A 17,778-nucleotide genomic window follows, 5' to 3' on the forward strand; every position below is an offset into this window, starting at 1 on the left:
AAATGCCCTATATTGACTCTTACACGAGTGTGTACACGCATTACCTCACAATACATATATTCGGCCCCATGCTGGATTTTGAAAGCATCTGTCTATATTTAAACAGTCGTAAGACCTAAGGCACTATTGTTCAAAGTCTAGGTGCTTGCAAAGGTCCGAGCGGCAATTATCTCCTTTGCTTAATGATGCCGTGCATAACAATGACACGCACTCAATCAGGCCCTTGGTTTGCGGGAAAGCATTGCCTGCTATTTGAGTTTCACGGAAGAAAAAAAACATCTCTGCAGTTTAACTTTCGATTTAAAGCTTTCGTGACTGCAGGGATTCATCTTCTTGGTTCTTTCGGTAAAGTCACGTAGAAGGGAAGTAATAAAATAATACAAATAAAACATAATAAAATAATTCTCACGACGTTTCGGCCACAACGCAAGCAGCCGTCCTCAGGACGGCTGCTTACGTGACTTTAACGAAAGAACCAAGAAGATCTCTGCAGTTTCTTACGAAAATTCAAAATCCGGCTCTCAGAGAACTCCTGGCCCGTGCGGGAGTTATCCGGGCCCGAATCCAGAACTCCCACGCTGTCGTGAAAGAAAAAAAAACGGTGGTCTAACCGTAGCGAGACAGCTGCCAAATGCCAAGCTACAAATAAATCGGCATTGTTTTGGCAGCTAAAGGTGGCACGGTGCCGTCGGGCCGGCGGGCGGGCAGGCGCGCGGGCGGGCTGCCCTTTCACACCCCTCGATCCTGGCCGGTTTGTGTGTGTGTGTTTTTCACGGGTTCGGTTTAACGGACGAAGAAGCACTCTCCGCACCGACCACACGCGCGCTGCTTGCTGGCTACAAATGGGCTCGGAAAAAAAACGGCGCACCACATGTGGCGACTAATTGTTTTAGTGACAAATCTATGTGAAGTGTGCGCCTGCGTGTGACAGTACACACGTGTGCGCGCGTGTGTATATATCAAGGTGCACGCTAACAGCACTTGCCCCAGCTGTTTGTTAAGGCTATATGGGGTATCTTTGTCTTTGTTGTCATAACTATAGATGATTTTTGGGTGGACTAAACAAATGAGATATTCAAAGTGTGTAAAAACCAGAGATATATTTCATTACCAACCCTACTGTCCATGGATAAATGGACAGTAGGTGTGTTGTAGAAGTGTATTCTTTTTTATTCTGGTTATTATATATTATGGTTGATAAAAAAATATATAAGAAAAAATTCATTGGTCAGATTTGAGAGTTTTTTTTTGTATTTGCTCTTACAACAGTTAGACCCCTTCTTAGTAATGTTTAAAATAACATAGTGAAAGTTAGTATTCATTAGCGATAATATACTCTACATATTGCGATGCGCTAAGTATTTGTGCAGTATAAGATTGTAACAAAATGTTAAGATTTGAAAATTAGATACATGAATGCATTTTGCTGTTGGCTTTCTCGTGCAATTTTCACCAAACAACGATCTGAAATAAGTATAACATTCAAGCCTATATTTGCTTTTGAAAAAAAATCAGGCATTCTTTTTTATAGCCAAAGTTGTTTTAGTCTCTGAAATATTTGCATCAAAGCGTATTTTGTTATTCTTTTGGATGATTAATACATTTACGTAGCCGAGGCTTCAATACTCAATGATCTTTGAGTAGTATTTTTTTCTATCTAATATTCTCAAATATATTTTTCGTCGTATCTGCGTAAATTTAAAACTTCATATATTCAATTAAGAGCTTACAATCTACGTAAGATATGTTAATGATTGATAATTGAAATTATATAATTGGATTTTCAATTCTCCGTTATGCTTGAATACTGTGTGTGTGATTTATTGAAATCAAAAGAGTTTGAAAATTCCATAGAAAAAAAAATTAAATGATACCCCCATCGAAAGTGCATTCTACTGGACACCATGACAAATATTTACATTTTATTACTTTCATATAAATACCTTTATAGCCTAGTGAATAAGAAGTTTTTTTTTGTAATCTGCATAAGTGGAGAAGTAATTTATTCATACTCTTTGTTTTTTTCGGTAATTTATTCATCTTCTAATTCGAAATTGCTAAACGATGCATACGAGCACATGAAATGTCCTTATGTTGATTTAACATCATCAGCCATATAATCATTCCACTGCTGAACGAAGGCCTGCCAAAGCCGTAACCATCTGTCACATTTCTGCGATGTAACGATGGACTAAGCACCTGCACACGGGCTCATTGCATTGCTCCATTTTCGTGTTGGACGTCCTCTCTGTCGATATGTTAACTACCTCGCCTGGTATACAGGAGGTCGTGGGTTCGATCCCGATCCTGATGCCTGCTGCTGTATATTTGGAGTTTGAATGTTCTCCCTGTGGTCACGTGGATTCCTCGCCCCCCCCCCCCCCTCATTTAGAAACATGCGTTTAGAGTTCTTGGCTGCTATACATTTACACATGATAAGCCACTTCGTTGAGTTATCATTTGTGGCCAGGCCGCTTCTGAAAAATAGCTGTATAATTCTAGATTGGAAGCTTTCGTGACTGCAAGGATTCATATTCTTAGGTTTTTTCGGTAAAGTCACGTAGGTAAAAAAATGTAATTAAAAAGTAAAATAAAGACGGAAGCTGGTGTTGCCTCCGAAAGGTCGTGATTTTTCTTTTCTTTTTATTTTTCTTTTATTAATTTTTATTTAAATGTTTTACCTACGTGACTTTACCGATAAAACCTAAGAGCTGTATAACTCAGTGGGCCTTACATGCTAAAATAAAAAATAGTTTATCCATAGTAGTTGTAGCTGCCACTCCATCATTGCCCTTGTTCATTATCCTTTGTAGTGACATGTCCTGCTCAAGCCCCACTAACTTGGATAAACAGTAAACAATATGTATTTTACCTGGGTATATTCTCTCATCCATGTGTTCACTTTTCTGTCTTCCAATGTTGTTCCTTCATGCTTCTTTGCTCACTTGTCAGGTTTTTTTTGTTCGATTTTCTTCATCAGCGTCCATGTTTATCATCCATTTGTCACGGCGGATTTGTTATGTTGCCTTTCATGATCAGGTTCAGTTTTCATACTCTTAGGTTTTTTCGGTAAAGTCACGTAGGTAAAAAAATTCAAATTAATAAAAGTAAAATAAAAATACAATTAAAATCACGACGTTTCGGAGGCAACACAAGCCTCCGTCTTACCTACGTGACTTTACCGAAAAAACCTAAGAGTGTGAATCCTTGCAGTCACGAAAGCTTCAAATCTAGAAAGGTTCAGTTTTCCTTGGAGTACTCCAACCCACTCATGTCCGAATCATTATTTCATCAATTTGATTCCAGTTCGCCTTCAATAACAGTCCTAGGTATGCATATTCTGCTCTGTTTTTCAATTGTGTCCCTCTGACAGATATTTCCAATCACTATGCCAACTTCTTGTACATTATCCCGAGCCCAACTTTGCATCCTTCTTGATGAACAACTTAGAGAATTTTTGTTGCAGTTCATTCAAATGACCGTGTCGTCAGAAAATCCGAGGTGGTGCATGTTTTCTCCATGAACATTCATGGCTTTGTTTTTCCATTCCCAGTTTTCAGAAAGTGTCCTGGATTGTCGCTGTGAATAGCTTTGGTGAAAGCGTGTCACCTTGTCTGACTGCGCGATTAATCTGTACATTGGAACCTTTTCAATGTGACTTGGTGTGGCTGTTCCATTGTTGAAAATTGCTATTTTATTATTATTTCTAAATATTGTCTTTGTTTGGGTCTTGGTTTATGAGAGTTTGAATGACTGTATCCATCTCGACACAAAAAGTTAATGGCACGTGCTATTTATATTACGTGTAATTAATGCTGCATGCGGAAAACATGATTTTCCGCTCACAATCATCAGCAGTGCATACAAAAATAAACCTTCGCAGTTTGTTTCAGCAAAGTTAATTTTCACCATGGAAATATCTCCCTTCGCATTCTTGAATTATCTTGTACAGGCAAATGCTGAACCCGTCACGCGGTCGGGCATGACCATACAGACGGAGGTGCAGACAGGGATTGCGGAAACATTTATCGATGTAAAAAGATTTCACTTTCAAATGTTGAAGAAACTACGATGACCGCATCTCCACCCAGGTGGCACATTTACAACATGCCAGTTAACATTATGGAACGTCTTGACGACCAGAAGCATTGTCTTGAAGGTCACGAGTGCGCACACTTCTGCCGATAATTAAAATGTGCTAAATCCATTCTAGATTTGAAGTTTTTGTGACTGCAAGGATCCATAATCTTTGTTTTTTTCGGTAAAGTCACGTGGGTGAAAATAAAATAAAAATGAAAACAACTAAATTGAATCACGACGTTTCGGAGGCAACACAAGCTTCTGTCTTCAGGTGGAACTGCTACAGCAAAATTAGTGTAGTGAGTAGATAGAGCTATTAGAGACACACGATTATATAGGGTTAGAGGCTAGATCCATGAAGCGCATTCAATAATTTACAAAAAATAACATTTCAATTTTTATTTTGTATCATATTCATGTCATAATATGCCAAAAATTTCCATCTCTTCTATTGAATGTAAATGCATGAAAAAATAGCATAGAATGATGTTCCCAGAAGCTACAAACACACTCCAAATGTGCCTCATCTCTACTCATTGTCATTCATATTGGGAGAGCCATATTCTGGGTGATCAGGGCTGACATGGACACCGTAGATGGATGATGTATATTAATCCCAGTCGCCTACACATAGGTAGATCTTAACCAGAGTGGATGAGCAGTGGTGGTATGATCACTGCCCTACGTACTGATCCAGTGTTCTCAGTTGAATTCTTGGCCATGACGAGCATCAGTGGCGATAAAAATCAGGAACCAGTTTCAGTCCTTCTCAAGGTTGACTCAGCGTTATGTAAGTACCTGCTGCAGTGTGTAAAGCAATCAGCACCAGGGAGACAAAGGCGGTCGAGCGTGGTGCTAGCCACACCGTCCCTCTTGCACCGTCCAACCTTACTAGGTGCTCGCTGACAGCCCCAACATCTTATGCAAGGCAATACGCGGGATCTTTGTCATCATCATTATTATTATACTCACTTTAGCTCACGTAGTTTATGGCAGCTTCGCATTGCAAGCATTAACCCCTTTGTTTAGCATCTGCACATACGCACAAAAAAAACTAATAAGCTGAGCATGCCGAGTGCGATACACAAACATGCACATCGTTGGCAATTTTTCTTAACATCTGGACTGTCAAAAAAAGAATTGTGAAAAGTGCATGCATGGCCAATGGTGCATACCTGCCAACAGCAGCAATGGGGAGACACATGCGGCGTGCCACTGTCACTCACAAAATGACATCTTCCCCCGACAGTTGGAGAGTTGGTTGCCGATGCCACATGACAGTTGACGCTCGCATAGACGCATGACCTTATGAGAATGTGGGTTCACTTTGGTTTTTGTAATCTGCCAATTGTGTTTTTTTGTTCTCGAGTTATTAAAAGCGCTCTGTGGTGGTTTCAAAAACGGCAGCGGCAATTTGGCACGCACTCAAGTTTCCACGAACGGCACCCAGTGTTCACAGTTGTAGAGCCTCAATATTCGACAGCATAATGCACGTGCAAATACGGAGTCAGTTTTACTTTTAAGGGGGGGAGAAGGTGGAGGATGGAGGCATTATTGATTAGTTCTTTGAGGCTTCACGGATGCGCGTCTGCTGGATTGGCGTGCACAGTTTGTTTCTGTTGTTGTGCTTGAACCGAAGGTACGACTCTACGTCAGTAAACTGAATGTCAGATGCTTGTGAAGTAACTGAAGTGCCTATCTGTACGGCTACTTATCTTCTCGTGCTATGGGGCGTAAATATTTCCGTTGTGGACAATAGTCTATTTGTATAATTGCGCAAAATGGTAATATTATTTATAAATCAAGCATCGATATAGCTTATATGTGGTCCAAGTTATAATGTTGCCTTACTTTCCAAACGGAAGTGTACATGTTAACGCGCAGGCTTACGCGAGCAACGTTACGATTCATAATAGATTTTTGGAATCAAATCGCCGCGAGGGTAAAATGCCCATATGTGTCATACACCCCTCCACCACCCGACATAGCCGAATAATCGCCTGATTAGACAATGGGTAAATCTGTGTGTGTATTGCTCTCCATCACACCTGTGTGCTGAAGCAATACTAAATCGCCACGTTTGTTCACGTGGCAACTCTATTTGTTAGCCTGTGTCGGGCAGAGGGCAGTGTATGACACACATTGGCATTTTTACGCGTTCCGACCCAAAAATATATGATGAAAGTGTCCGTGTAATTTCGCTACAAGTGTCATGTTACTGCGGGATTGATTCAAACTTGATTAGAAGATTTCGTGACTGCGGGAATTACTCTTTGGTTCTTTCGGTAAAGTCACGTAGAAATAAAATAAAATAAATCATATAATACGACGTTTCGATTGCAACACAAGCAACCGTCATCAGGTATGAATGAAAGATAAAAACAAACCTTGTAAACTTAGAAATGTAATGCAATGCAACACAGAGAGTCGGCTAACACAACAGTCAACACCCTACCTGGTTGATTACGTTCTTCCAAAGAATGCTAAATTTGAGAGAGACAAACACAGACACGGAGATACATAGAGAGACACACAAGCAGAGAGAGAAACACACACAGAGACACACAGAGACTCAACGATTCTGTCTCGTGGCATTATATAGAAAGAGAGGGGTGGGGCAAAGAAATTAGCATGTCAATGAGAGCGGCCGAAGGAGAGAAATTTGACCTATTGATGAACCTGATCAAATTTAGCGGCCAGAGGAGAGAAATTGGACCTATTGATGAACCTGGTCAAATTTAGCGGCCAGAGGAGAGAAATTGGACCTATTGATGAACCTGGTCAAATTTAGCGGCCAGAGGAGAGAAATTGGACCTATTGATGAACCTGGTCAAATTTAGCGGCCGGAGGAGAGAAATTGGACCTATTGATGAACCTGGTCAAATTTAGAGAGAGAAATAGGAAGTTTGAGAAAACAAACCAGGTGAAATCTTGATTTGAAGCTTTCGTGACTGCAGGAATCCATACTCTATGGTTCTTTCGGTAAAGTCACGTAGGTAGAACAAAATATCACGACGTTTTGATCGCAACACAAGCGGCCGTCCTCAGGCGGAAAAAAATATATATGTAATGCAATTCAACACAGAGAGTCGGTTAACACAACAGTTAACACTTTACCTGGTTGATTACGTTCTTTCAAACATTGCTCAATTAAAAGTTAAGTGTGAGTTTTGTGGAAATCCTCCCCGTACAGGATTGGTGTTCATTAAGAGTACAGTCATATATTACAGCCCTTCATAAAGTCGCCAAAAGCAATCCTAATTGACACCATGACAATGTTTCCAGATTTGACATTTTCCCACATCTAACATTCAATTAATCCGGAAGAAGGACTGCCGCAACATGCGAGCATGCGGCCATGTGTAAATAGTCTGGTGGTTGAAGGCTCCCCCACTCCATTCTGCTTGAAATGGTTAAACATTTATTGTGCTTCATCTTTTTGGTTCTTTCGGTAAAGTCACGTAGAAGGGAAATAATAAAATTATAAAAAATAAAACATAATAAAATACAATTCTCACGACGTCTCGGCCACAACGCAAGCAATCATCAGATACGTCCTCTGAGGACGGTTGCTTCGCCGAAACGTCGTGAGAATTGTATTTGATTATGTTTTATTTTTTTATTTTATTATTTCCCTTCTACGTGACTTTACCGAAAGAACCAAGAAGATGAATCCCTGCAGTCACGAAAGCAGCTTTAAATCGAACAGATTAATATTTTATTTACATTTGTATTTTTTTATGTTTTATTTTTATTATTTTATTATTTCCCTTCTACGTGACTTTACCGAAAGAACCAAGAAGATGAATCCCTGCAGTCACGAAAGCTTTAAATCGAAATTTATTGTGCTGTTGCGGGGTATTCCGGGTCATAAATCGTTATAAAACATCGTCTAGTTGTTTTTGTGCTGACAGGGCCTCGTCATTTGTTGAGGGAGCGCGTCCGACAATGCGTGTAGCACAAAGCCAGCAAGCAGCACGTGGCTAGCGAGCGTGACGCTTCTGATCAGCCCCAGAAAGGCTGAGACCTTCAAAATAAACACACGGCTGGTTGACATAATCTTCTTGGTTCTTTCGGTAAAGTCACGTAGAAGGGAAATAATAACAATACAACATAATAAAAGAATAATATAATATAATAATATAATAAAATATTATTTTAATAAATATATTATTTCATTATATTATAATAAGCTATTATATTATATTATTGTATCATGTTTTATTTCTATTATTTTATTATTTCCCTTCTACGTGACTTTACCGAAAGAACCAAGAAGAAGAATCCCTGCAGTCACGAAAGCTTTAAATCGAAATGGTTGACATAAGTTTCGGAATGGCCGATAGCCTGCCAGACTAAAATTATACTCGATTCATATTTCCCCCATGATTGACATTGCAGGTTTGTGAAGGTGGGAGCCCAAGGCCAGGTCAGATATCCCTCGCCACTGATGCTAGCTGTGGCCTGGATTCGAACTCGGGCCGCGAGGTTCATCGCGAAGTGCCGCAAACCGACTGCTCCTTAGTCGTGATTTATTGTAAGGCGTAGTTGTGCATCATCTGATCAGCGTGTAATATATTGGACAATGCAATCGGTGTAAATGCATTTCTGATATTGATAACACTATGTAGAATGAGTGTCTATACAAGCATTTAAAAGTCAATCAATATCAATCAAACATTTGCAAACTGTCATTTGGTACTTTATTGAGGACGGCTGCTTGCGTTGTGGCCGAAACGTCGTGAGAATTGTTTCATTTTATTATGTTTTATTTTTATTATTTTATTACTTCCCTTCTACGTGACTTTACCGAAAAACCCAAGAGGGTGAATTTGTAAACGTTCAAAAAATTTACGTATTTATGCATTATTTGCAATAGTTACCACCCCTTGCATGGTTTATGCAAAATGTGCATTTGTATGCAATTATCAATATTAACTGCGCAATGCAGGATATACTACATAATCCAGTGAGGTAATGCACATTATATACATAAACAATTATATATAAGTAGAAGACATTATTTCCAACATTCTGGATATTCTTTACGTGCAATCATGTACAATGTGTCCCGTAATGATGCACCGATTCAATAAGCACACATCTGCATTAGAAAATGCGTTGTGTGCGTAACATTACCGGTGAATCATCAACACAAGCAAGTTACGCGTGAATTTGGAAAACTCAGACATTACATGAAATAAACGTGTCTCCTGACGTGTACCCCTCCTTTGAATTGATGGCTACCCTGGGGAGGCAGAGTAATGCAGGATGGATTCGTAATTGTCGGACGCATTATGTTCTAATTGTTGTATTTTAAGTTAAAACGATCGAAATTGATTGAATAAACACCGGGGTTGGAACTGAACGAAAGCAGGAGTACTGAATACAGAACTAGAAACATAGCGGAAGTGTGTTCAGCCCCATCGTCGCCACTCACGAGCTGATGGAAGGGACACAGGGTGATGATACTTGAGTTGAATGTCCACGGAATGTTTGTATTCTGAGCCCAAGAACTCTGAATTCAAGTTGCTTTCGCAAAACACTGCGCAGCTCCTGCATCAGCAGTCAAACAACGCGGCCGATACGGAGTGTGGACCGACAAACAACAGACTTTTTGGATTTGTGGAAGGTGGCGTTGTACGTTTTCATTGTTGCCGCTGGAAAATGTTCGGTGAAACACGATACAAGGAGAGAAATGAGTGGACGGGGTCGGGATTTATGGGGTCGAAGGAACATTGGGCTCTGGCTGTGAGGTTTTCAGGCAAACCATGGAGCTTGTGAATCTGCACATCGCATTGCTGGGAAATGATCAATTACTTCACTTTGCTCATACGTGCCTGTACAATGGTTTTGTTATATTTAGGTGTATTGATCTTATTTTGTTTCAAGTGACAAGTTTGTTTATTCCACTGTCGTAATAAAAGTAATATTGCTATGCATGTTTATTTTTAGTCTATACGCGTTGCGCGAGTTGGTTTAAGTGATGTCAACTTTACAGATGATTTGTATGTGTTACTTTTGATTTGTGAACCATATTAGCTGTCATTTCATAGAAAGATATGAATACCGTTTGTTTGCACAGAGATCACAAAACTTCCACCATTAATATCATTATAATTATTTACAATCATCATACATGTACTAATATGGTACATACTATTTTTCACAGATTGCCTTTGATCTAAGAAAAACGTATATAAAAATGTGTACTAAATAAAATGTTGTAACAAAGCAATATATGGCTGTTGACAGCTGCTGTGTTTGCATGCTTATGTTTCAAGGCATGAATAAAATACTGCAAACAATAGTTTGTGTGTGTACAAGTGGAGCATTCATCAGGTTAGACCATAATATCTATCTCAAGCACATTCCATGGTTTCTTGACATCAATGTAATTTATTTACGTGGCATATATTAACGCCGTTGTACTCTCATTCATTTTGCGTCCAACAGCCCAACTTGACCAGATAAACGATGACCGCTTGTGGGTACATGCCCGCGCCTGGTTGCTGTTGTACATAAAACATTTATTTTGCAGACCAATTTGACATTAAAGTACAGAATCTCAGAGTCACGGTCATTTATATCTGTGAAATATTGTGCTTGTTATAAATTGCATTATTATTACTTAATTGGCACAATTATAAAAAAATATATATTCCAAAATGTGTTTTTAATAGTCCCACAAAAGCATGTATTTTATAAAGCTTCGATTTAAAGCTTTCGTGACTGCAGGGATTCATCTTCTTGGTTCTTTCGGTAAAGGCGCTCTTCTTCCACCTCCAACCCAGCTTATATATAAGCTCCTAGCTTGGCAGTGTCTCATTCTTCACCTGAAGACGGCTGCTTGCGTTGTAGCCGAAACGTCGTGAGAATTATTTTATTTTATTATGTTTTATTTTATTATTTTATTACTTCCCTTCTACGTGACTTTACCGAAAGAACCAAGAAGAAGGTTTAATAAAGCTCTTTGTGAATCCACTGCTGGATGAAGGCCCCCTCCATGGCCTGACCCACGGGGGTTGTTTGACCATATTTCGGTTGTTACGGACCAGTTCAGATATCCCTCGTGACTGACGGTAGCAGTGGCCAGGGATATAATTTGTCTCGCTCGGTTCCTAACGTACGCAGTACGCTAAGCACTGCACCAACACCCCCCACCTGATGCACATTTACTATTTATTAAATTATTTCTGTCAAACGAACAAAATCTACCTCGGCGTTTAGTTCCACGGATTTTGTTTAAATTTGAACAAATTATTTTGGCGATACTCCAGCGACAGTGGTGCCCAAGCACAAATAACAACACATTAGTCAACAACACTGCCTGAAAAATATATATAATATATATACAATGGCCCTTCCTCTCGATGTACTGTCAAAAAGGGACATTGTCTGAAACGTCAGCTATTATGATAGACGAATGTGTTCAATTTGGAGACGTAACTTCAGATGACACAAATAACTATTGAACATTTTTTGGCAGAAAATTGCTTCATTTGAATTATTTTTCAACAAACCACAGTAAAGCGACCTATAACATGAGTACTTTGTGAATACCCTGCGATATGATGCAAAATAATATAAAATAAACAATATTACAATAAAGTACAGGTCAGAGGAGTTAAAAAAAACTTCGCAATTTCGTTTTTTTTTTTATGTCAAACTGATTCACAATAAATGTTTACAATATGGCTGCTTTATACAATCGAATACATACATCTGCAATGTATCTAACAGGTGGTTCGCAATGCCTCGACAATAAATTAAAAATACCGTTCACAACGATACCCTCGACAGCTCAATGAATGGGAATATCAGTGCCGATTTTTTACATTTCACGAAAGCACATACGAACTTTCACGCGATCCTTGTGACCATATAAAAAAAAAATTACCGCTCCATGCACGTACAAAAAAATGACCACTCCATGCACGTTCCCAAATGTAACTTTCTAAGCTTAATTTTTTTTTCTCCCAACATTAAAATTTCGTCATGCGTTCATTTCTGGCACCACAATCATTTTATAAGGGGCCGAGGGCGGGGGCAGTGTGGTGTGGGCAGCGATTGGCCGTTTTTGAAAGTTTAAAGGAAAACCTGCACAGTGAGATAAGGAGAGCTTGGGGCCCAGTTCGACTGCCTTCTTCGGATATAGTCAGTGGGAGCCAAGTTACTCCCCGTGGCTGCGTCTCTATCACTGTTCCTCAAGCGTTCGGAAACACACCGAATCAACGTTGTCAACACTTTCCACTCAGTATGGCTTGGACGCACCTTCTCTTCATCTGCAGTAAGTGCTGTACCGTTCTCCGTGTTGCGTTCAAACATAAAATTCGCCGCTGGAAATCGTCGCGTGCGAAAGGAAATGCTCAAAATGTAATGGTTTGCTTGAGTGCAGCTCACCGGTAAATAGAAAAAAAACACTTTGGTGGGCATCTCGGTGCATCTTCCACAAGTTAACTTAAAGCAAGCAACAAAGAATAACGATGCTGGGCTGTTTTGTTAAGAATTGCTCTCTGAGGCTGTAGGAAGTGCTAAATGTTTCTGTCACACTCTCGCGTGAGAATGACATGTTAAAGGGCAATCCTGCACCACATTTGTTCGAATGCCAAAGAGCCAGCTCTATCGGCGAGATTGTTTCTAAGTTAAAGCCCAGTGCGCGAAGCTAATACGAGACGAAAACAAGTTTTAAGGCTTGCCTCTCATTCTGCTTTTTGTTTCGTTGTCATTGCAGTTGTGCAGTTCGCCGCTGTCTCAGCCTCAGCCGCCAAGGCGAATGACACCGCGGGCATCAGCGTCGAGCTCAATGAGACGACAACACAAACGTCGTCTTCGAAAGCTGCGCCGAGTTCGATCCCGACAGCGATCCGCACTCTGAGCGCGACGCAAAACGCGACGAATTTAAGTGGCAACGCGTCCGCCATCGCCACCACCACCACGTCCACCACCGCCGCGTCTTCGATCTCAACGTCAACGATCAATTGTCCAACGACTATCGCGATCATCAGAACGGCGACGATCGCAGCGTCGTCTCTGCCGAAAACGCACGGTGAGCAATGTCTGTCGCCTAAAAAAACACAAGCACTGTGAAGTGTCGTGGTACCGTTTCGAAACGTCGTTTAAAGGGAGGCCTTGATTGTGGGATGATAATCACTGTTCGAATGTCCAAAGCGGGTTAATGGTGTTTGGAAATAGGAGCATGATTTAATTTTCAAAAATAAGCTTACATTTTTTCGCAGGTGTTTTTTTTTGTTCATTTTATTTCGCGAGCTCATTTCACATCCGTTCAAAATTATAATAAATCGGCGATGTGCTCTTATAATAATAATAATACTCAAGCGTTACATTTTGCTTTGTGTTTGGTCACCTGTTGCGATCGTGCGAATGGAAAAACAAAGTTATTGCTGGGTCCGCGGCCGCGGTCGTTGTGCTGGTGCTCGTGACCGGGATGTACGTGTGCTACAGGAGCAGGGTAAGTAAGGGGCGTCTTCTCGGCGAAGCACACGATTAACACATAGACCAGGACAATTGTGCAGTATTAATGGCAATTTTATGTTTAAATTTTTCGTACATTTTCACTATTGAGATGGGGTTTTTTTGCGAGTCGAGGGTGGTGTATAATGCGCATTTGTGATACGAACATGATATGTAATATTGTGTAAGGTATACTGCATGAATCTATAAATGACACTGCATATAAAATTATTTGATGGTTGGTGATATGTCAATTTCTATTTTGCTCACATTAGACACATCATTACAAATAGCACTTACGATTTTAAGAAGAGGCTATGATAATTAGTATGTCTTTATCGTGTGTTGCAAACACATCATTTGTGTAGGCCTTCGTGACAAATTGACCCACTTTCCCATCAGTTAAATGCAAATTAATATGAACGGCGGTGTTTATTGAGACGACAAGCAATTTAATATCCGAAACTAAATATTATTTAATTGGTTTCAATGTTCAATGCTAAACAGCATGACGATTACTGCTCAGTCACTTTGGATTCAAATATATCTATAAAGTTAGTTGTTCAAGCCCAATAACTAAAAGCATTTAAACATTCTTACATTATACACGTTGTAAAGCATGCAACACGGTGTCATACGCATAACTGAAAATAATTTATATTTTCTATATGTAACATTTCAACTTGGCTTCGGAGATTGGGTTAGGTTTTCAAACCCACTTACATTCACACATGTGGAGGGTGTGACGCTTAACCCATCCGTGTGTTTGAAGTGTAAATAGTCTGCTGTTTGCCGATTGGTAAAAATTGATGGGTGAAGCAAGCTGGAGAATCCTGTTGCCAAAAAAACGCGCCACTCAGCCAATGCTCCCGTTGGGGAATAACGCAGAGGCATACGATCTGTGTCGGCTCAGCGAGAGGTCTCGTGGCTGCATCGCGTAAGGATGTCGTTCATGGGAACATTTGTAATATACTCGTACATTTAGATTTAAAGCTTTCGTGACTGCAGGGATTCATCTTCTTGGTTCTTTCGGTAAAGTCACGTGTTCTTCACCTGAGGACGGCTGCTTGCGTTGTGGCCGAAACGTCGTGAGAATTATTTTATTATGTTTTATTTTTTATTATTATTTCCCTTCTACGTGACTTTACCGAATGAACCAAGAAGATACTCGTACATGTATATACGCATTCACATACACTGGATTTACACGGAGATAGCGATGCAGTGTTTATAATTTATGTAGATATACTCTTGTTCACGTCGAGTTATCCTAATTTAGTGAGTTATCCAACACCTCCGATTAACACGGTTGGCTACGTACGGTGCCAAAGAAGTTCAACATACATACATTTGACCGAAATGTCCGTTGACTCTCCTGGATGCAAAGACGACATTCGCATTCAGAAAGGAATTGGATAACACTCTGCAACCACGAAGCATTTTCATGTACTTTATCGTAATGGAGCTTTCAAATTGAAAAACATATTGCGCGTTACTTCACGATAGCATAGTATATTTTTATAACGTGTTTGTGTCTGTGTGTGTTGATTGTCTACGTAAATTACAGAGGTACAACTCCTTTTGGTTTCCCCGTGGAATGGATTCAGAACTGGGCATGAATGAAATGAATAGAAAAAACGGTAAGTCGCTTGAAGCGCGGATGTGTCCCTGATAAATGAATAATTTGTGTCGACGAAAGTTTATTTATGTTGATGATTAAAATACCCCTCCCCCCACTCACCTTATGAATTCGCACGTTTCAAACTTGGCAACACGTGGTCCCCCTCTCTCGGTTCTTGAAGGGAGGAAAAAAGTCAGCGCATAAATTGCGGCGATGTCTGTAGGAACAACAAGACCCCGATTTCCTTCGAGCCATAAACCAGGAACTTTCAAACTAACAACTCGCCCTTTTTTTTGTTGTCAAAATCACCAGTTAACTGTTGCGTCCACCAGACTGGCAGCAGAGTGAGCATTCTCTTACAAGGAGATGCTGTCTATTTCGGATACCACCAGTCCAATTATAATCGTTATACACACATATTAACACAAAATATTCCATTTATAAAGCACATTTAAACATCGAGCTCAAAGCAGGCTGTACAAGACACAGCAGCAGACACTGAACATTGAAGTAATTCATGAAAACCCCCCAAAATAAACTCAAAATAATTAATGAATGCTGGAAGCCATTTGCTGAATCCCATAGCAGTCGAATTAATGGAGGTGTATATGTATAATGTGATCATGTACAGCCTCTACATCAAGCAACTGCTGAACGAGGGTCGCAGAGTTCCATTGACCCTATCTGACCATGCTCTTGCGTGCCAGATGGTGAGGGCGAGGACCATAGAAGCACATTACAACACTGAATTTAGCAGCAATGCCCCACTACCCGCCACCACATAACCCCACAACCTACAGCAAACTTCTCGGCTATCCACGTCTTTCCATGGTCAAGCCTGCAGGCTCAAGTCTGCTTACCGCCTAAGATCTAATGAGATTGGGAATATTTCCAGCTTTTATTTGATCATAGGCATTAACACATATATATACTCAAACATCACCTGATAAGCAACAATATTTTTATATACCACATATTATATTCTTGGTTCTTTCGGTAAAGTCACGTAGAAGGTAAATAATAAAAATATAAAACAATAAACAATTATCACGACGTTTCGACTGCAACACAAGCAATCATCATCAGGTGTGAAATCCACAGCAAGAAAATTTGTTAGATATTTTTTATTATTTTATTATTTCCCTTCTACATGACTTTACCAAAAGAACCAAGAATACGAATCCCTGCAGTCACGAAAGCTTTAAATAAAAAAATATAACACATATTATAAATACTACGTATTTCCATCAATGTTTTGACTTTAAACAAAAACTTCATAGAATTGTTTTATTATGTTTTGTGATTACAGCTGTTAGTGTTCCTTTTTTAAAGTCAGAGTTCATTTTTATCTCACGACTGAACAGTGAAATATAACATTCCCACATTCAACAATTACCTTCGTTTCACAGCTTTCCTGCCACACAGTTGATTGAGCATAGTTATGTTTAATTTGATATATCGATTTTAAACAACGAAACGAATATACGAATGATGAGAAAAATACTATACCGCCAATCATTCAGGACAATTATGTGCGTATTACATTATCGTAAATGTCTTGGCATTTGCACTTTCCAGTATTTACATAAGTAATAATTTCTACGTATGGATTTTTTTTATTGTCTCCCTGAAATATTGAGCTAGCCTCTTTACCTCCATGAATATTTGATGGTGTTTAATCGTTGGGAGGCCTACGTTTGGGAAGCACGCTTGGGTTTTCATCGGAAATGCAATCGGCTCTCCTTACCACTTGCTTTTTTTGCAGACAACAGACCACACAGATGTGTCCATCCGCGAAAGAGGCTTACGTACAATGTTCTTACAATAACAGATCGAGTATGAACGCACGTAATTACAAATTACATCTGTATTACTTATTTGTAATTAGACTGCTTTTGCTTGAAATGTGTTCAAACACTGCCCCCACCCCCCAGAGCATCGGGGAGGCTGGGTGAGGATGTTCAAGATACAGCCCCTTTCTAAATGGGTATAGCCAAGCCAATAATTCCATTTGTTTAACAATAACCGTGTCTTGTTATTGCATGACCCCCCCCAACACATTTACAAAAGATCATACTGCAGGGTTGAGTCCAAATACAAAATGCTGCTTTCCCAATCTAGCTTCCACACGTAATCAAATGTATCCGCTCAGAGCGAGGAGCGTGGCATGGCAAAGCAGATAGTTGTATTCCGGAGTAAACCTATTGACAGCTGTAAAAAAAAAAAGCTTAAAATATCCGACACAAAGCGAGATGTTTCGCCTGCAATCGAAAATAATTTATTTTTCTTAACTGCGGGAGCCAAAAAAGATCGAGGGAGTCGCCATCTTGCCCAAGTGGTTTACAAAGTTTCCATGTTCTGCAGCGCTAGCACGGGGCTTTGGCGGCCCCGATTAGTTTCCGCTGCTAAAACATCGCACGAGTTAGCGGGGTTCCATTGCAGTGACTGCCTTGTTTTGCACCTGAGTTTTACAATGCATCGCTGCGGAGTACAAATGTATTGTGATGGGTTTGGAATTGTTGTTGTAATTGTGACTTCATGTGCATCCTTGTTCGGCTTGCTCCACGGGCAAAGGGAGGAGTTTGTTCATTGCATTCACTTAT

The 17,778-nt window shown here is 39.9% G+C and overlaps 1 protein-coding gene across 1 annotated transcript in view; it reads left to right on the forward strand.

Annotated features, from left to right (window-relative positions):
* The first annotated feature begins 12,200 nt into the window (after nt 1–12,200).
* The window catches only part of LOC144722633 (uncharacterized), a 100,023-nt gene continuing 94,445 nt past the window's right edge, over nt 12,201–17,778 (forward strand). The window contains exons 1-4 of the mRNA XM_078600889.1: nt 12,201–12,370; nt 12,815–13,129; nt 13,479–13,552; nt 15,122–15,194. Coding sequence (XP_078457015.1) covers nt 12,340–12,370; nt 12,815–13,129; nt 13,479–13,552; nt 15,122–15,194 — 493 coding nt within the window. The 5' untranslated portion in view covers nt 12,201–12,339. The remainder of the gene's footprint in view (nt 12,371–12,814; nt 13,130–13,478; nt 13,553–15,121; nt 15,195–17,778) is intronic.

Source organism: Lampetra planeri, chromosome 15 (assembly GCF_965212315.1).
Source record: "Lampetra planeri chromosome 15, kcLamPlan1.2.h2, whole genome shotgun sequence".
Taxonomy (NCBI): domain Eukaryota; kingdom Metazoa; phylum Chordata; class Hyperoartia; order Petromyzontiformes; family Petromyzontidae; genus Lampetra; species Lampetra planeri.